This window comes from Quercus lobata, chromosome 4 (assembly GCF_001633185.2).
Source record: "Quercus lobata isolate SW786 chromosome 4, ValleyOak3.0 Primary Assembly, whole genome shotgun sequence".
In the NCBI taxonomy this organism is placed as follows: Eukaryota; Viridiplantae; Streptophyta; class Magnoliopsida; order Fagales; family Fagaceae; genus Quercus; species Quercus lobata.
Genome location: NC_044907.1, coordinates 89,656,196 through 89,677,068, shown reverse-complemented (window position 1 = coordinate 89,677,068; position 20,873 = coordinate 89,656,196). Strand labels below are relative to the sequence as shown.

At 33.9% G+C, this 20,873-nt stretch overlaps 1 protein-coding gene, 1 long non-coding RNA gene and 1 pseudogene across 5 annotated transcripts; 2 read left to right on the top strand and 1 right to left on the bottom strand.

Moving 5' to 3' along the window:
* The first annotated feature begins 3,438 nt into the window (after positions 1-3,438).
* On the top strand, positions 3,439-6,126 carry LOC115988088 (annotated as a pseudogene).
* A 1,078-nt stretch (positions 6,127-7,204) lies between these two features.
* LOC115987928 lies at positions 7,205-13,127 on the top strand. 4 transcript variants are annotated; one of them, XR_004091257.1, is made up of 6 exons: positions 7,205-7,786; positions 8,380-8,433; positions 9,508-9,625; positions 10,983-12,220; positions 12,422-12,471; positions 12,577-13,127. It is a non-coding gene; the product is annotated as an uncharacterized LOC115987928 (long non-coding RNA). The 4 variants fall into 4 exon arrangements; XR_004091258.1 differs by having other exon boundaries at positions 9,508-11,042; positions 12,013-12,220; XR_004091255.1 differs by having other exon boundaries at positions 9,508-12,220.
* A 2,345-nt stretch (positions 13,128-15,472) lies between these two features.
* Positions 15,473-19,629, bottom strand: LOC115986118 (putative receptor-like protein kinase At3g47110). The gene is made up of 3 exons (XM_031108977.1): positions 16,935-19,629; positions 15,814-16,286; positions 15,473-15,499 (listed from the first exon to the last, which is right to left on the bottom strand). Exons 1-3 carry the CDS (start codon positions 19,627-19,629, stop codon positions 15,473-15,475), a joined length of 3,195 nt encoding a protein of 1,064 aa, XP_030964837.1.
* Positions 19,630-20,873: the final 1,244 nt, after the last annotated feature.

Below are 20,873 nucleotides of genomic sequence, written 5' to 3'. Positions count from 1 at the left end.
TTTTAATGTGTGGTTTACTATGCTGAATATGCCTGTTCCTCTATTGTGTGAATCTATCTTTTGTTCTCTAAGTCATGTCATTCTCATCATAATGTATGTCTCATTAACATATATCTGTCTTTAGGTTTTTTTCAATCTCTGTTGCTTTAATGCTACCCTGCATTTTACCTTTTGATCTTATGTATCCTCTTTTAGGCTTGTTCATCAGTGTGGTTGATTTAAGTAGCATAAGGTTTTAGTGTTCAAGTTCATCTGTGTGGCTGTAATTTCTTTGTTAATTACATAGTATTGATTAGTTCTTCACATGTATTGTTCTATGTTGTTGTGGCCTTTTCTGATTGCTCACAGATGGCACCTTCATCCCCAAAGAAGAAAACACCTGCAAAGAAGGCAGATAAGAGAATGAAAATGAACCCTAATTTGTTCAAGTCTGTTTCTCACTTTGAGAGATACAAGGACTTCTTCTTGAAAGCAGGAATTATTCAAGAAAGATTTGTGGATTTGGAGGATTTAAAGAACACTTTTATCCCCAGCTGTTTTGAAGGAAGAGGATGGGAAAAGCTTCTGAGTGATCTCCCTGTAGTGTGTGAACCCCTGATTAAAGAGTTTTATTCAAATGCTGTGATAAGGGAGGATGATCTAAGCTGCTGGGTTAGAGGTAAAGAGTTCACCTTGGATGCACATGACATTGATGATGTGCTAGATCTTGAAGGATTAGAAGATCAGGAGTTTGTCAATTACAAAGATAGGATTGTGTCTATTGAAACTGCTCAACAGAGGATAGGTGGACAGAGAGAAGGGAAATGTCTGAATACCACATCTTTTCCAATAGACATGAGGTGTCTCACAATAATCATGATGTTTAACCTTTATCCCATAAGGAAGTTGACTACAATCAACTGTGCAAGAGCAATTTTTCTGATGGATCTCAAAGAAAAGTCATTCATTGACATAAGTTCCCACATATATGACACTATTGTGGATGAGACTAGAACCACTTCTAGGCCAAAACTGATCTTTCCTAGTCTGCTCATGAGGATTTTTAAAAAGAAGGGTGTTCCAATTCCTAGAGACATCAGTCCCATGTCCACACCTTTTGCAATTAACAAACTGACCTTCAAAAGGATAAGTGTTCGGCTTCCAGGTGAAGAAGATGAAGGTGATGAAGGAGAGGGTGTCCCTATGGAGACTGAGGCAGAGGCAGCAGGGCATGCATCAACCTCAACACCCAGGAGGACTGGCAAAAGGACTAGAGCATCAACTTCTTCAGATACACCTCCAGATGCATTTCAAGTCATTCTAGAACGACTTGATGGGATTAGAGGGGTCCAGACCAAGCACTCTGAGAGAATGAGAGCCATGCAGGACCAGATAGACATTTTGTCTGTAAAACTTGACAGCTTCACCACCCAGCATGGACAGTGACCATTTGGCCATTCCGGTCAAAAAGGGGGAGATTTTTGTTGATGAGAAGCAGAAAAGTAACTCTTAAGGGGGAGTAATATGTTGAGGGGGAGCAGTCAAAATCAGACATTATCTATCTGTGGTTATTTTGTTTTGGATATTTTGTTTATATGGGTTGATACACTGTGGTTTTGGTGTACTCTTGTTTCTAACTCATAACTTATAATCTTGGTTTAATCTTTTATATATATTGTTGATGTTATTCAGTTTATGTTGATATATTGTGTTTTGTACCCATGTTGCTTTTGTAAGCTTTTAGGGTTATGTTTTTATGCATATTCTGTAGGCTTTATGGTTTGTACCTTGCTTAATGCAGCCTTTTATGCTTTGTTTAAATCAGTACTTCTATCTAAATGTCTTGCATTTTGTTTTAAGTACTGTCACTCTTGTGCCCTTATAGGATTGTTCCTAGATGCATATACTTAGTGTATTATGCATTGGTTGAGTGTTGGGCATACAAGTATCTTGTTTTGTTCTTGTTTAACTTGTATGTTCAAGTGTTCATTCCAAATGTGAATGAGCACTGTGATCACTACCTTATGGTGATTACTTGGTTGATCAAGCCATGATTTGAATCTTCACGTCATCTTTGCTTGATCACCTTAAACTTGTTTCATATGCATTTCATGCTTTTCTGCATACAATGATCATGGTGTATTGTTGTGTTTCAGGAGTTTCATGTTCTTATGATTCAAGTGCTTCACAGTTTCTAGAGTTAGGTGTGAGTGAGTTTTGTTCAACTGTTCCCAACTCACATGTTAAGTCTAGAGTCTGTTTTAGGGTTTTGTCACGGAATAGCCAAAGGGGGAGATTGTAAGGTTGAATTTAATCAACCATCTTATTGGCTTTATTCCGTGCCAAATTTGCTTGTATTTCAGCATTTAGTAACCCTGTATTTAGGTGGGTTTGTTGTAAGGGTAGTGAGTGAGATAGAGTGTTGATTGCTTAAGAGTATGCAAGAAAACAGAGACTTGCGGTTTGTTCTTGCGGGTGGCTCGCGGCTTCAAGCCGCCAGACGCAGCACACGTGCCAAGCGTGCCAGAAGGTGAACAATCATGCTAGCTGGAGCACTACAGGACAAAACAGGATAACTGGCCATACGGTTATCTCGCGACTGGATCTCACGACTCAGTCAAGTCGCGAGGTCAAGCCGCGAGCCACCCCTGTTTTGTAAAACCTGACGTTTCACATTCCTCTCTCACTCCAGTATAAATACCCCTTATACTCACAAATGAAATAGAGCTTCTAGAGAGAATTTTTAGAGAGAAACCCTAAAGAAAAACAAGATTGATTCACCTACAATCTATACATTAGAGTCTCTTCAAATTCCTCAACTCTCTTCATCTCCATTGTCAAATCCTTAAGAGGCATTTTACCAAAACCTTGTTCTCACCATATTCATCACTGTGAGAGGGCTGTTTGGTTTTCTGGGAAGCAGTTAGGAAGGAACCAATCTACATTGGTTGATGCTACGGTCTAGTAGTGGAATCTGGGAAGCTAGAAAAGAAAAAGGTTCGGCGCAACCTTGTTGAAGCAAGAAGCTTGGAGGGCTTAGGTGCACTGGGTAGATTAGGCTTGGAGAGTCTATTGCTGTCCATGTATCCCAACTACATTTTTTAGTGGATTGTTTACCGCTTGGAGGGTAGCGGAAAGGTTTTACGCCGAGGGCTTCGGTTTCCTCTTCGATAACACATCGCGTGTTGTCTTTGTGTTTGCATCTTCCTTCCCTTTTATCTTTGCCTTTTTATTATCTGCTGTGGGTTGTGATTTTTATTTGGCTTAGATAGTTTTTCCAATTCTATATTATAGCTTATGTTCATTTTCCGCACACTAGTTGTTTGACATAATGCTTGAATTGGTTAAGCTGTAAATTGGAGGTCTAAACGTTCAAAGATGTTTATACACATATTTGAATTTTCATAAATCAAGGCCTGTCAACTTATAACAAGATCTAACACATTGTGAGTTACAGTTTAGGAGCTAAAGGCATTTCTATATTGAACCATTTTGTTTTTTCTCAGCTCTGCTGGCCAAAACCTTCAAACAAGCACTTATATTGGGGAGATAGTATTTGCTGTCGCAATATCCACCTTTGGGTTGGTTTTATTCTCGTTACTTATTGGCAATATGCAAGTGACTCTGATTCTTACCAGTTCTCTTTCTAACCTATTGTTTTAGCAATATGAGATTATTATGTAAATAGATATTGTTTGAGTCAGTCTGACTTTTTGTTTTGGTTTTCTTGTTTTTTGTTTTTTTTCCTTTTTTATACAACATAGAAATTTTAGTTACATTCCAGCATAAAAAATAATAATAATAACAATAACAATAAAGAAGTTCACATAAGTGTTTAGTGCTTGTTTAACTCAGTTTACAACCGAACCTAAAGTCCTACACAACTACCAGACATTCAAAAACGAGTCTTTCTATTCTCTGGTGGTTTCAGGTCTTCCATGAAAGAGCAAATTCAGGGGGCTTTGGCAACCCGGGTTATCATGCCTTGAGCCTCCATGGTCTCTGTTAGAACCATTGCCTTTTGAAATCCCCCCTTCTTTGCTTGGTATAGGTCTTCTCTGACTGCTGCTATTGTGCCATGGACTGTGTTGTAGACCTGTAATGAATGGCATACTTCAAAAACTGGTCTCCCATATCTACTTTGCCTGATATGCTATGCCTCCCCTGTTTGTGTTTTTACTTTTATGTACCCCCCCACCCCCCGCGTTGTTGTGGCCTCCCAACAGTCAGTATTAATTGTTAATACTCTGATTTGTCGTTGTAGAGCTGTGTAAGTCATCCTAGCCATTGCTATCTCCTTCTCCTTCCTTTGATTGAAAGCCATATACCTGTGATATCCTCAAAGTACATAATATGCTAATTTATCCAATAAACGTGCAAACATTATTGTTTTAATTTCTCTGTGGTGTATTTATTCTTAAGGATCTGATGTTCTATTTTAGCTTCAATTAAAATTTGATGTTGGTCTGTTCTCACTAACTCTATCCACTCTTATGAGTAGAAAACTTTCCACAGATGGTCATAAGATTCGATTAACAAAAGTGCTATATTATGAATGTTACAGAGATATCTGCAGTCCACAACAATGAGAGTAGAAGAAATGAGAGTGAAAAGGACTGATGCAGAACGGTGGATGTCCCACCGTATGCTCCCTGAGGAATTAAGGGCACGAGTTAGACGATACCAACAGTATAAATGGCAACTAACCAGAGGTGTTGAGGAAGAGAATCTACTTAAAAGCCTTCCTAAGGACCTCCGAAGGGACATAACACGCCATCTTTGCTTAAGTCTTCTCAAGAGTGTGAGAATTTTTCTTTTGATTTTTTTTTTCCATACATCTTTTTGTCCGACTTCTAGCTATTTTGTTCATCAAATCAATTTTATCTTTTAGTGCCAATGTTTGAAAAAATGGATAGTCAACTGTTTGATGCACTTTGTGATCGTCTCAAACCAGTTCTTCACACAGAGAAGAGCTGCATTATTCTTGAGGGGGATCCAGTGGATGAGATGCTCTTTATCATGCGAGGAAACCTGACCACTATCACTACTAATGCTGGAGAAAAAGGTAACGCTGGTGATTTGAAGGCCGGTGACTCTGTGGAGAAGAACTTTTTGCATGGGCCTTGAATCCCCACTCTTCTACCAGTCTTCCCATTTCAACAAGAACAGTAATAGCTCAGACAGAGGTTGAAGCCTTTGTGCTAAGGGCGGCTGATTTGAAGTTTGTGGCCTCTCAGTTTCGGCGTCTTCATAGCAAGCAGTTCCAGCATATTTTCAGGCAAGTCTTTAAGCTAAGCTTATCAACATTTTGGATGATTATTGTCAACATTCTCCAAACAAAGTGAGGCTATACAAAATATATATATATATATATATATATATTGTTCAGAAATTGTACAAAAAGATGCGGCCATCAATTCTTCGTTTAATTTTAAATCGAAACACCACGGTTATCCCACCAAAATCTACAATGCCCGTTGCATTGGATTTCTAAACAAAAAATTTTAAAAAGAATATGATATCTTTTCCTTGGTTTGTGATATCATTATTAGAATTAAATATTCATAGTGACTTTGAAGAAAAATTACTTTAGAACTCTGATTACCTTTATTTTTCCAAGTGGAATGATCCCCAAGTGTAATTGTGCAATGATGACTTTCAGGTATTACTCCTTACAATGGAAAACGTGGGCAGCTCGTCGCATCCAAGCAGTTTGGCGCAGGTACCATGAGAGAAAGCTTTATAAGTCTTTGCATGAAGCAGAAGACAGATTGCAAGATGGTGTGACAGATGAAGCAGGGACCTCAAAGGTTGAACACAATGTTGAAGGCAAAGCACCAAAAAGGTTGCTTCTACTGCCACAGAAGCCTGATGAACCCAATTTCATTGGTGAAGATTAATAGAAGTATGGTGTTTCAAGTGATTATTATGTAAGTTTTGTTTTAATAAACAAGGTTGACATGCAATAGGTTTCTGTGTATGGCATATGTAACATGTACTAAGCAATTAAACTTCAGACAACATAATTTAGAACTTTCACTGTGTGTCACTGAGAAACTTCAAACACATACATGAGGAATGTCTTGTGATAAGCTTTTCTCGTATAATTCCTTCTTCAACCAACGCAAGGAAGACATTTTCATGCCACTTTGTGCCTAGCTCCTATTAAATACAACATTATTTAGTGGTGCAAGTCAAAAAAGAATAAAATAAAATTTTATTTTTAAACACAGTCCACTCACAGAACAAGTAGCAAATTAACATTAATTGATCTCATAAACCATGCGTTCAAAAAAAAAAAAAAAGTATTAGAATATGTAGAAAATAAATGAGAAGCAAGAAACAAATCAAGTAGTGCAACCAGAGACTCAGGAGTGTGATTGTTAATTCTTTGGCGAAATTGGTGCGAGTGCGAGGAACCAAATCGAAGTCAGTGTGACTTTAGACTCAAATTTAAAGGAAATGGGCAAAAACGATTCGCATCGGTCTGGATAGGCAATCTAAGAGATGGGTTAATGGGTTCAGTCCCAGATGTGGAGGCCCAATTGCAATTTTCGATTTTTATTATACCCAAAATAATGGAAATTGGATTTAGCTTTAACTGTGATGACTCTTGTTGTTGTTGTTGTTTATTTATTTATTTTTGATAATTCGATAGTTTCCCATGAGAGGATTTGAGATCAAGATATTTCTACTGAAAAAAGCAGAAAGTATCAAACTCATTATTAAACTTGGAAAAATGGGGGTTTGATCTTGATGAATTTGAATATGACGGAAAAGTTTAACTTTGAGGGTTTAATTTGTCTGGGGAGACATACTTTTTTTTTTAAATAAATTTACTTTTATTTTAATAAAAATTAAGATTTAAGTCTCTATGAGGGAGTTTCACACGTATATATACACTAAAATTATGTTAGACTAAAAATTCTATTTTGTATATAAAAAATATATATATAAAAAAAATAAAAGACTATCACATCCCCATTAATCATTAATCAATCAATAACTAATCCTATACATAAAAACAGAAGCCTTTCCTACACTGTTTGAATAGGATAGTGTTCTTACTTCAAACATCTTAGAAACTTGCCACGGTTGAAAACATCTTAAGGCTGTGTTGCCACGTTTGGAAAAAAAGTCCCCTTAAAAACTTGTCATGTTTACCATTAAGGCTCCGTTTATTAAGTTATTAAAATATTTTCAGTTTGACGAAGTGCATAAAAACTTGTAAAATATTTTACCAAAAAATCAATGGTAAAACATTTTACAAAACGCTCACTCCCTCTCACCCGATCCTATCTCCCTCTTCTTCTCGGTTCTTCTCTCCCTCTCTCAAACTCTCTCCCCAGCCAAACCAGTGAGACCAGCGACAACACCCACCAGCGACAAGCCACTGGTGGCGCCACTCCCTACCGAATCCGACCCAGTTCTTCAGCTTCGAAAATTGCCCTTCAAGACCCAGATTGAAGAGATTAAAACCATTCATCTAAGATTGTTGAGTTGAGTTGAGTTGATTTTCTGGAGGTCGGATTGTGGTGGAGCTGCTTTTGGTGGGTCGAATTACGTTGGATAAAACACTACATTAGAATAAAAAGAAGAGAAAGCATCCTTCTTTTTCTCTCTCTCTCCCAAAACAAAAAGGAAAAAAAAAAAAAATCTCTCCCTCATCGGCGAAGAAGAGGAAGTTGAGGCAGAAGTAGAAGCGGTGCAAGCAGTGTACGGAGACGATTGCGTGGTTCTCCAATCCTACCCTCCCCACCTCCACCTCCTCCTCAAGCCTCGCACCGCCGATGTCACCTCCCAACAGGTCTCTCTCTCTCTCTACTATTTTCTATATCTGTTTGGTTGCCCAGAAAACAATGGAAAGTAAAACCAAAACCCAGAAAAGATAAAAGAAAAACCTTCGAAACCGAATCAAAAGACCACACCTTTTGCTTTACCCAAATAAGTTGTGCTAATTTCTTCCTTTTGCAATCACTTATCACATTTCTCTTTTATTAAGATTTTAATGGGTTTCGAAGTCATACCCTACGACACAATCACACCGCTTAAAAAGAAAAACCTACGTTCAAATTCCTTTCAATATCTTTCACTCTACTTTGTGATTAAGGAAAACAAAAACTTCGATTGATATATATCCATAGTTTGCAATTAGACTTCACCATCTTGATTCTAACAAGGCCTCCGACTGGGTTCCTATTCATTCTCCGACTTTTCCCCCACAAATTAGATCTGTTATATGTTTCAAACTTTTACAATTACAGTTGGGTTTGGTTCCAGAAATAAGGGTTAAGCAATTCGAAATTCTGATATGGGAGTATTAATTTAGATATTTTAAGTAATGGGTTTGTTTAAATTCGTCTCTTTTGGATTTAAAACATTCAATTTCTTTCTCTGTAGAGATGAAGTGGAACTTTTCTTCAATCTGGAGTCTCTAATTTCATCAAAGCAAAGGTACCAATTTCTTTGCCTAATATTCTCCTAACTTTTCCTCTCTATTTGTTGAAATCAGGGAAAACCTCCGCAAAATGAAATCTTTCTAATCCTTTAAACTTAATCATTTCACTTTAATTTTCAAGTTTTGTTTTCTCTCTTACATGTTCTGTTATGTGTAAGGGGGATTGAAATTGTGGGGTTTTGGAATCTGAAAATATTTTGTTATTTTGTTTATACATTGTAGATTTTAGACCATATTTTTTTTAAAGATACTTTTAAGTCATGATTTTGTTATTTTTGATGTTGGGTTTTTCTGGGTTTTGCATGTTTTAAATTGTTAAATCTGAAATTATAATGTTCTTTGTACAAAATTGATTACTTTGTATGTTATGGTAGAGAATAACTTTCTCAGAGATTTACTTATCAAAAAAAAAAAAAAAAAATTTTTTTCTCAGAGATTCCTAGGTGTTGGTTCTGGTGTGTACAATATTTGGTTTTTTGGGTTTTTCATGTTGTATGTCATTCTTGAAAATTCATTGAGAATCTTTTTAGTAGTAAGAAACAAAAGCGAAACAATAGTAAAAGGAATTGTAACCAGTTTTGAAGGTTTTAAATTGTTTTGTTTAAATTACATTTGTTAGTTTACTTTGCTAATTTGTGAATTGTGGTGATAAGTAGAGAATTGCAACCAGTTATGATATTTAAATACCATGAAATTTCAGCAAGTTGAGATGATTAGTAGAGAATCTGTCATGCAATCACACGAGAAAATTTAATAATTCAAGGCTTTGTACAGTACTAACTCAATGGAGATGATTTCTTTTCAATTTGTGAATGATGGAAGTATTTGTTTTGCCTAATTTATAGTGTAATGTACCAAGTTTCTTTGGTCAGTTTTCTTAATCCTCTTTTACTTTTAAGGTCTATTTTGGAAGAGAATTATGGGTGGAAAAAGCTTATAAATAAAGGAGTCACACATTGAAGAAGCCACAATATTGGTTTATGTTTTTAGTAAACTATGGTATTTGGTCTTGCTACATTTTGAAAGTACTACAATTTGACAGTGGGCATGATATTCTGTTTTTGTTTCAGGCTTTCAGTTGTGTTATATTGATCCTGGAGTTTCCAGTGGGGAGGAGATGAAACCACTGAAGAGAATATATAGTGCACAATTATAAAGTATTGTGTTCTCTGTTAGTGCTTCTTTTAGGTACTATTTATCCTTTTCATTATGTTATTTATTCGATACCTTTTCTGTTGTACTGTATGAAAAAAATATATTTAAAGGTTATTACTTGAACACCAAATGAAAAAAATTACAGCTGTATGTTTGTTTTGTAATTTTGTTTAGCAAGTCAATATATTGAAGTTTTGTGATAGCTAATCTGCAAGATTAGCAATCTCACAATCCGATTACGTAATTCTCAACTTAAATTACAAAAGGTATCCATCCATGACTAGAGTAACCAACTAAAGCACAATTGCAATTTAATTCCACTCACAAACTTGAGTTGCATTGAGTATCTCATTTAGAACCTATAGTTTGTCATTATAGCATTACAAAAAATGTATAGACACACACTCTCTTAGAGAAAGAACATCATTATCAGAAACATCAGAACATTTCTCCCTGCATTCTCTCAATTTTTTTTTTTTTCCCAAGTCCAAGAAAATCCTCTCAGCTCCAAAAACTTTTTGCAGATTAAACCCATTAGTCAAGAAAAGTAATTCTTATCTAAGTTCTGAAGAATATATTCATTGAAATGGTTCAAGGTCATCATGGACGGATTTTTTTGGAAAAATTCATTCATAATTGAGAAGTTTCTAAGGCATATCTATACAGTGCAATTGGTTAGGTAGATTAGGTAATGATAATCATGAATTAACTAAAAATTTCCATAATGATTATTATTGCTTAAAAGCTAATCGATATTTAATATACATTTCAGTTGATTTAAGGATCATCTAGATCTATTATTGCTTAAATTCTATGAAATTTTTGTGGTTTTAGATAGTGCAATTGTTATGGATGCTTGACTTTTATACCCAACTTTAATGGCTACATTATAGTGATTTTTAGTTAATTAAGTTGAATACCTCTATTTATCCTAGCCGGGGACAAATGATTTATTATTTGGATAGAGAATAAAAGGATGATTCAAAGAGCTACAAAGATAGGATAGCAACAGATTGGTAATTGAATTAAAAATTGGCATGCATAATTATATTAGAAATGCGTTATATTTAATAGATGGCTTGGTCAATTAGGAATCACACCAAAGCTCTAGATGCAGTTAGATATGTGTGTGTGTGTGTGTGTGTGTGTGTACATTTGTGTTTTAACATTTGATAGCAGTACAATGCTTACGGCAGAGCTGTTTTTGGGTTTGATTAACTCAAAGATATGTAACTATAAATATCTTTCTTAATAGTTCAATGATTGATGTCCAAATCAATTGAAAACAATTATAAAGAATTAGGTAGATGGTAAAGAGTAAAGCACCCTGCAGTTTGCATTGCTCTATACCAGGAAAGGGATTTCAATTGGATTAATATGCATGTTGCAGGAAGTGTAAGGATTCAAAGAGGAAAGCTTTAAGACAAATAGCTTAAACTCAACAACAAAAGTAAGATGGAATATTGTAAGCAATTATTATGTTGTACATTGAGGATATTTTTATTGAATTATGAAGTAACTATTCAATTTATTTGTTTTTATTTTCTGCAAAAAAAAATTGTCTAACAGTATATGGAGTTATGGTAATTTTTGTGATGTTAAAGTGATAGAATGACTTTGTATATTTTGTGGTGTTAAAAGTGATAGAATGACTTTGTATATAGAAAGTAGACACTTCTCTCTACATGGTCTAAAATTTTGCCAGTTGGTGCAGTCCTTGCAATATTCTTTTTTTTTAAATTAATTTTTTAAAGTTTCTGTGAGACTACTTACTACTGTAGTCTGATGTAATTCATTACTACTATAGGGTTTGAATTTCATGATATTTTAATTATTAATTATTGTTAGTTGAAGACACTGATTCTTGCTTCTAGCAAAAACAAATACACCTATTACATGCTTGAGTGCATGTGTGATGAAGAAAGACGATTTTTTTTTGGTCTATTTCAAATTTTGTTGAATGAACAAGAAATTTCAAGATTAGATTTCATAGTTTTCTTTCCTGCAAGTTTTTTTTTTTGGTATTATCTAACTATAAAATGTTTAAATTTTCACCTACAATTTGTCTTTTGTAATAAATAAAAGTGTCCCGCACATTGTGCGGATTATAAGCTAGTATATATAAAAGCAGAGACCTCATGCGGAAAAGCATGAGGTCTTGCCATGTGGCGCTCTAATCTTGAATTTAGCCTTCACATTAACTTCTTTTCTCACTTCTCCAAAAAATGAGCTGTCCTCCGAAATTATACAAAAGGTTTTAAAAACCCCAGCCCACTTATTATATTACAAATTACTAGTATTTGAAAAGCCCAAGCCTCCCCCAAGTGTAATGTAAGCAATGACCTTACCCTCAGACAGCACTCTTTGACTTCTTTGAATTCCAGTCCACATTTACTGATTATTTGAAGTGATAAATGCAGAGAAGCTTTAAGAGATTTCAGTATTTGGTCTTTTGGCCTTCAATCCAGTCACTTTCCCTTATCCTTTTAGCCAATTATATAGCACACTCAAGCATTTTACTCCTTTGATGCCATTCTGCTTGGAGTGTTTTATCTTCTTCTCACAGCTATTTTCCCTGACACAATTGGAGCATGTTTTGGTCACACTGATTTCACCTTCTAATTCAAGGTTTGATTAGCTTCTATTCTTTAAAGTTTAATTTGTTTGTTTCTCTCTGCCAATCATCCCCTTTTCTCAAAAAAATTTGCTATTGCTGGGGTGGACTTAACTAACAAACTTTTTATTACATGCATAGAAATTGTTTGATAAAATACCCAAATGTTTTCTTCTTTTTGTAGAATCTAACTTTGTAAAATTTCCATTTTGCAGGTCTATTACGTGGACATGTTTATTTCTTCCTACAGTATATGCAAGATCTGGTAAGGCCCAGTAATTTAGCTCCGGGTTTTCTTCCTTTTTTCAATTTTGTATCAACTTATTTTTTATCTTATTTTTATGTAATGTACTTTTATGTGAAAAAGTAGGAGCAAGCGTGGACAAGTTAGAAAAGCTAAGGTCCTTCCCCACTTAGTTGATTGTTTAGACACTCATTAGCTTGGACTCAAGCTCAATGTCTAACAAGCAGTACACACACCAATTCATGTTCCCTGTTTTAGAAATAACCAATATGAAAATTCATTTGCAATCTCTCAACTCATTTTTTATCTATAGCGTTAGGTGAAAGCTATTTTATTCTTGGTCTCAAGTTTTTAAATTGTTCTTCAAATTGTCTGTATAAAATATTTTTGTAAAAATGCTCTCTAATTTTATAAAGAACATTCTGGTTTGCTTGATCAGAGTTGAAATGTATGTAGTCTGATTTAAATCTAACAAGCATATGTTAGAGGTTTGTGATGTTGCCTTCTTAGTTCTTAGTGTCATGTTATTTTCTTTGGAAAGTAGAGGAGACACCTAGGCTACAGGGATTAGACCAAAAAGTTGAAGACCAAAATGAATTTGGTGAAAGTTGTGAAACAGTTGATGTCTTGTAAGTTGTAACTTAACAAATTTTATCCCAAAGTGATGATGCCTTCAATGTTCTCTATTTGTGTTTAATTTGTTATCCTTATTAGGCACATTATTACTAGAGGCATAATAGGGTAAAAAACAAAAGAAAGAAAGAAACAGGGAACAAACATACAATAACAAAACTCAATAGTAAGATTAACAGCTTTGATCTAATAATTGATTGATGTGCACCTAATGATACCTAACATTTAAAATGGAAATTTACTAAATAGAGAAGCAAATCTGCAGGACCAAAGTGATTGCAAAAATATTTTAGAAACATAGTCAAGTCAGGGATAAAGACTTTTAGAGATAAAAGCTGTTTAAAAATCAAATAGATGAACCACCATACAATGAAAAGTCAAATTCCCAAATTTTGATGGTAATTTTACCAATGCAGATTGAATTCAAACTTTGTAATTCAAGAATAATATCATTACAAATTAATTGAATTTCAAATTCATATTCAAGTCTCTGTACTGTTTATTTATAATTGCCAAAAATGTTGAAAGGTTTTCCCAAATTGCTAAAGTTTGTTAGAGTTAACAAATTTTATATACCTTGGGGAAACCCTTACTTGGTTCTTATTATCAAACACTTATAGGAATCTAATTCTTTTAAATTCAATCAAAGAATTAGACAAACAAACAAAAAGAAAAGGAAGATATAATACCTATTTCCAAAGTTTTCAAGGGCTTTAGCTAATTCCTCATATTTATGCTCCATCTCCACCTCTACCTCTACCTTGTCCACTACTCCTGTACTTTCTAAAATGCCAAAATAACCCAACGACAAGTAAACAGAAATAATGAACAAATATAGATTCCATAAATAAAACTATCTGCATTAGACAAATGGTGCAATACATGTATTAGTAGTAAAGTATACATGCCTTTATGGCAAACACCATTCAAAACCATTCAGAATTTAAATATACACATAACACCAACTATTCTTTCGTCACTAATTTTGCAAGGTCACCTAGTTATTAACATTTGTTATTATTAAAAAAAAGAAAAAAGAATTAAAACAAAAATACACAAGTAACACAACTTATTGACAAATTGAACAGCTCCTGTAATGCAACAAATAACACAACAAACAGGCAGAACAAACAAATTGAAAGTATTAAATATATGGAACTACATAACTAATAAAATTCTGCCATGAATAATATAAAGCCAGAAACCCAACTCTTCCATGGCTTTTATATTTTTCACCAACATGTCTAACATTTGTTTTTATATCACCAAAGTAAACGTGGTGTAATTCAGAAAATTGACTAAAGTTGTCTACATCAAAACATATAACGGAAAAACAATATTTCTATTAAATTTGTGGAAGGAACTAAAAAGACAATAGCGTGATAGTGAAGAAGAGATTGAGCAATAACAGTAGCGTGATAGTAAACAATGAAAGGGAAGAATGAAAGAAATCAATTTACCGTGGTGATTTTGCTGGCAGATCGGTGGTGCAAGGCTACTTTGTTCTTTCTCCTCAACCTTCGCTAGGTTTCTTCTTGCAGAGGGAAAAGAGAAGAGAGAAAACGAAAAAAATGAAAAGTTAACAATGTATACAAACAATAATAAGTAGTTACCCACTGAAATGGTGTGGGTTTGAAAGAGTTAGACCAAGTTTTTGGTGAATGTGTGTGGATGAGGGTTTAAAAAAAATTATTGGGCCTAATTGTCTTTTTTTTTTTTTTTTTTTTTTTTTTTTTTTTAAATTTTTCCTAAAAGGCCTACTTGGTAATTTATCACAATTAAAATTTTTTTTTTTTTAAATCTTGTATTTATCACGATTTTTAAATTTTTTTTTAAAAATCTTGTAACTACTGCCCAAGAGCAATACAATTGAACACCAATTGTAAAAGTCACAACTGTTTGGTTTTTAAATATAGGTGTGTGGCAGAAATTTGTGTTGCCACTTGGTGCAATGAAGCGCGATCAACAAAAAGTCAAATGTTTCGGCTATTAATTATTATATATATATATATATATATATATATATATATATATATATAGATTATATAGATTAAACGAAACATCCATTTTTATTTGTATACTAAAATAATGTTGCATAAAGCATCTAAATTTCTAAACTAACATGGCATCTTTGATACATTCCCTTCTTATAAAGACTTTTAGGAATTGAATTGATTATTAGTACAAACACATAATCACACATTACAGTAGTAGAATCCAACACAGTAAATGAAGACGACTACTACATATGAAGAGAAAGAAAATCATGATTCCTACACTAGAAGAGAAAGATCTTCCATTGATCATTTCAACAAGGGATATTAAACTAGCTTGAAATTAAGATCACGCCTCCTAATCCCTTGCATAATCCAAGCATTATTAAGGACATTTAATCTCTTCTACTTGTTCCAGGCCTCTGCAATTCATAAAAAACGTTCGTTAGCTCACCATTCTATACCTTGAGAACATAAAAAACAATAACTATTACATGGTTATAAGGTTGTGGGTATTAATAAGATGACAATTTCTGTTTAGCAATTGACCACGAGTGAGAAATGAAAATCTAATTTTAAAATTAGCTATGACAATCTACTCAAGATTAATAAAAATGTAAACATAAAATCTCCATGCTTTTTTAAAAGAAGTATTTGGGAATTGAATGAAATCAAAGTAAGTGACTAGGACACACTACTCAGAGTAGTCTTATATTCAAAACGAAAAATTTCTTACTTGAGCTTTACTTGGTCTACCTCTGCGGATCCCCAAACTAACAAAAGTACTTTTTATCAATTGTAGTTCCTTAATGACTTCCTCCATACTGATTCTCTCTTTTGGAGACTCCAATGAACATAAGATTCCAATATTAAGGATTGAGAGTAAGCATTTTTGCATGTCAACATCAATATGCCTAGAGTCCTCAATATTATTAGCTTCTTCTACAATTTCACTATCATTGTCATCTTCTTCTGTTGCCATCATTGCTGTAGTTGCTACTCCCATTTCTTCAACTTCTCTTGGCAAAAGTAGTGGGTCAACAACTTGAATGAGCCTTTTTGGTAAGGTCATCTTAACGAAGTTATGGAGATCAAGACCATCTTTAAACATATCATCAGTGGGTCTCTTTCCTGTAAACATTTCCAATAAAAGAACCCCATAACTGTATACATCCCCCTCAGTTGATGCCTCACCACCCATGCCATACTCTACAACTCATGAAATGGAGGGAAATTAAGCAATATTCTATCTATTTACAAAAATATGAATTTAGGTTCTACAGAATGCAAAGTCAAGAAAATAAAACAAATCTATATTAAAAAAAATAATGACATATGCTATTACTTTTGAAATTAAAGGAAACAGTAATAACTTTATTAAGAGGGTCCAAACCACTTTCCCCCCTCTTGTTGATTTATTTTGATTAAGAAAATACATCTGTACAAAGAAAGTACAAATTTTAGTCAAAGAATATAAAATTTAACATTTCTCAAAGATTAAATCATATTTGAATGTTATTTTTGAATTAAAACTTGCAGTTTTACTAAAAAAAAAAAAGATTAATTACGTGCTTGTGCGGTACAAACATGAACGTGTTTTAACTTATAAAAGAAAAACAAATACTAAGCGAGAGTAACTTAGCAAATGAATAAATAAAAATTACTAAGTGAGAGTTTATGTTAATAAGCTAATTATGTGTACACCCATATGCGAATATGTTGATGATACGAAAATTAAAAAGCATATATGACAAGAAAATCAAGGAGTTAAAAATCCTATCATTTGATAAAGTGACAAAAAGAAAATGAATACATTAGAATACATAAGGATTTAAAACAAAAGAAGAAAGATAATACCTGGAGCAACATAACCAATAGATCCCTTTAATCCAATTGTGCTAGTACACGTTTGGGAAGAATCATTCAAAGTTGTGAGGAGCCTTGATAAGCCAAAATCACTTACATGAGCAATCATATCACTATCAAGAAGAATATTGCTTGGCTTTAAATCACAATGAATGATTTTTTGCTCACAGTGATTGTGAAGATAATTTAAAGCAAATGCCACGTCAATTGCAATAATTAGTCTTTGAAGAACACTCAAATTTTTTGACTGATTGTCGCTATTTTCTATCGAATGCAGCCACATGTCCAAGCTCCCATTTGTCATGAATTGAAAAACTAGAGCTTTGAAATCATCGCCATTATAATTTATACTGGAGCAACATGTTAAGATCTTTATAAGATTTCGATGCCGAACGTTTCTTAATACGTTGCATTCTGCCATAAAACTCTTCGAAGCATCTTTGTTTTGAAGGTTAAGAACCTTTACAGCAACTAATCTTTCTTCTTGGTCAAGAACTCCTTTATATACTGATCCAAAACTGCCAGATCCAATCAAATTGTTGGGAGAAAATCCATTAGTCGCTTGATGGAGCATTTTGTATGAAATTGTTGGAAGGAGTTCCATCTTTGAGTCTATTGAAGATGGTTTCTTTTTTGATCTTTTCCTCCAATAAAGTGCAAGAAAGGATGCAACTAGAAAGATACATACAACCACACAAATAATTGTGATTGTTACTCCAAAAGTAAAGGACTTTCTCGATTTTGTAACGGTGTGACATGTTGTCAATTGCAATTGTGGAATGCCCCCGCAAAGTTTATTGTTTCCAACAACTGATATTGCATTTATATTTCTGAAAACTCCTTCTGTTGGTAGCTCACCCTCAATATCATTGAATGAAAGGTTCAAATATTTCAAAAATAAAAGTTTCTCTAGGCCCTTTGGAATTAACCCTGACAAGTTGTTTCGTGAAAGATCTAAATGTTCAAGGCCTTTTAAGGAAGCCATGGATGAAGGTATGACCCCTTCAAAGGAATTGCCTTGCAAGTATAAGTGATCTAATTTGAAGCAACTTCCAATTGTCTCAGGAATTTTACCAAATAAATGGTTTTCAGAGAGATCAAGTGAATATATATTTTTCAAATTGCCTACTTGAACTGGTAATTTGCCACTGAATAAGTTGTGTGCTAAATTGAGTAATAGTGACAAGGAATAAAGATCAAAAATTTGCCAGGGTATGACTCCACTGAGGTAATTTTGTGAAACATCTAAACTTTGCAAATTTTGGCAATTACCAAGGCTTGAAGGTATGCTTCCCTCCAAGTTGTTTTGAGACAAATAGAGTTGAATCAATTGAGTGAGATTCCCTAAGGTGTTTGGGATTTTTCCTGAAAAATTGTTTCCCGATAAAGAAAATATTTGCATCTTCGGAAACTTCCCAATATAACTAGGTATCACACCTGTGAAAAGATTCATATCCATATACAAGACAATTAAGTTCATAAGATTCTCCAATGTTTCAGGGATAGTTCCAGATATTTGATTCTCTTCAACATATAATGAATTGAGTTGTGTTGACAAGTTTCCTATAGAATTGGGCAAAACACCTTCAAATTGGTTTCCACCTAAAACCAGCTCTTCCAATTTGCTACAATTTCTTAGAGATGTTAAAAACTCTAAATCCATTCCTAGGTGATTTATACCTAGAGATAGTACTACCAGATCTTGTAGATTTCCCAGATTAGTTGGAACTGATCCCATGAAGTTGTTATATGCGATTTCAAATATTCGAAGTTGAGATGCATTGCATATAGAAATAGGAATTGGCCCAAAAAATTTATTGAGACTTATTTCAAATAATTGGAGATTAGGGAGAGTGAGGCCTATGTTTGTTGGAAGAGTACCACTAAGTTGGTTGTCTGCAATTAGCAATATGCTGATAGATGATATATTGTAGAGAGGGGAAGGGATTGTACCGTTCAATTTATTGGCTCCAATGGCGAAAGTTGATAAGCTTTTCAAACGGCCAAAGCTCTCTGGAATATTTCCCTCTAAATTATTATAAGTTGCCGAAAAAGATTCAAGAAACGAAAGATTTCCCAAGAAAGGTGGGATTTCTCCTGTCAAATTGTTAGACTTGACCCAAAGAACTAAAAGCTTGGTTAAAGAGCCAAGCTCCATGGGAATTTTCCCAATAAGTTTGTTCCACCTTATGTTCATTATCCTGAGTTCAGAGATGTTGCTCAAGCTGGCTGGAAGTTCTCCTCCCAACGTGTTGTTTGAAAGATTGAGATGTCGCAGTCGGAGCAAATGACCAACTTCTTTTGGAATTTCACCATAAAAGCTGTTGTTTTGGAGGTTGATAGCTCTAAGAAAGGTGAGGTTTCCAATGTAAGGTGTAATGGTTCCATGCAATTTTCGGCCTTCTAGTTCTAGGGCTGTGACTCTTTGATGGCGATGGCCACATGTAATTCCATGCCAGTTGCAGAACTGGATAGAATCATTCCATGAGATCAAGATTCCATATGGGTCATTAGCAATGGATTCTTTAAATTTGAGTAAAGCCAAACGATCAGTCTCGTTTGTTGGAGTGGCAGAAGGAGTGGCAGGTTGCAAGCATAGTAGGGTTATAGTAAAAAGTAGAATCATATGAAGGCGTGTAGAACTTAATAATTCAGGAAAATTGGGGTTGTTATAGTGAAGCTTCATTGGTTTGGACAAGCTGGAAAGAAAGCTGGTTTGAAATTTGAGTACGAGGCAGAGCTGGATACGCAAGTTTGTATTATATATAGGCTCCTTTAGTAATGTTGTTGTAGTAAATTGCAAAGAAAGTTTTCAATTAAAGAAAACAAACCTGAGTTGACGTGGGTGGAGCCGAAGTCTTTTCGCTATATTTTGTTACTTTAATTTATTTTTTATTTAAACTTTTATTATTGTTGTATTTACATAAAATCGTCGAGGATTATATATATAAACTTTCACATTATTCATTGATAGACATGAACTCCTCCATTCCGTGGACATAATATTTTGAAGAAATAAAGCTTATGTTAAGTCTCAATGCAGTATCCAGCGTTGGAAGTTGCAATTGTAATAATCCGTATCAATTGTAATAAAACACAATAATTTTACACATAGAGTAGAGGTGTACTGTGCATATACTAGCTACAAGCCACTAAATTTATGTGTGTGAACTGATTGCAAGCATTATGTTAAATTTAAAAGGAAATAGAATTTACTGCAGACCATTTTACTGATGGCCACACTAATATTGCGTACTTCATTTTTTTTTTTTTTTTAATACAAACAAGTAAGTTACCTATGCGACGCAAGGATAATGTTGTAATATTTTAGACAAGATGGTTTTGGAGAATATTGTATATGTATTATAGCATAATTTTTATAGAATTTTATTAGTGATGAGTTCATCATAAAATGCAAAAATTATAAATTGCACACATATATCCATTATAATTATTCAATTGAAGTAATGAGAAATAATTATTAAAAAAAAAAACAAAAAAAAACAAAAACTTTGGAGGACTATTGTAGAATAAAAGGTTATATAGAAAGTATCTTTCTCTTTCTCCTTAATTCTAACACAAAATACACATCTCAAACACCTACAATCAATCACATCATTTACACAATTCACAAATCCACTACATTCAGCCTTAACTTCAAAATTGTAATTGTCGTTGTCACTCAATATAAAATGCAAGCCCTCCCTTCCTTGGTTGTAGCCAACTCATACAAGTTAGGATTAGATGAAATAACAATGTTAGAGCTAGGTAGGTGTTGTCAAAAGATTGAAGGTAAAAGACATCGTTTTTTGTTTATGTGTATTTGACATGGGATGGCATGAATGGCTATGGGTAGGCATATATAAAGGGGTAGAAGTGCAAGAGGTGAAAATTGTGAATTAAAAAGCCAAGAGTTTTGTGTATGTGTGT

Excerpts from the sequence above, each read along its gene's own strand:
- LOC115986118 (XM_031108977.1), bottom strand. The coding sequence starts at position 19,629 with ATGAAGCTTCACTATAACAACCCCAATTTTCCTGAATTATTAAGTTCT. Across the intron at positions 16,287-16,934 it reads TATTGGTTATGTTGCTCCAG|AGTATGGCATGGGTGGTGAG; the intron begins GTATTATCTTTC and ends CATGAGTTGTAG. Across the intron at positions 15,500-15,813 it reads GTAGACCAAGTAAAGCTCAA|AGGCCTGGAACAAGTAGAAG; the intron begins GTAAGAAATTTT and ends TATGAATTGCAG.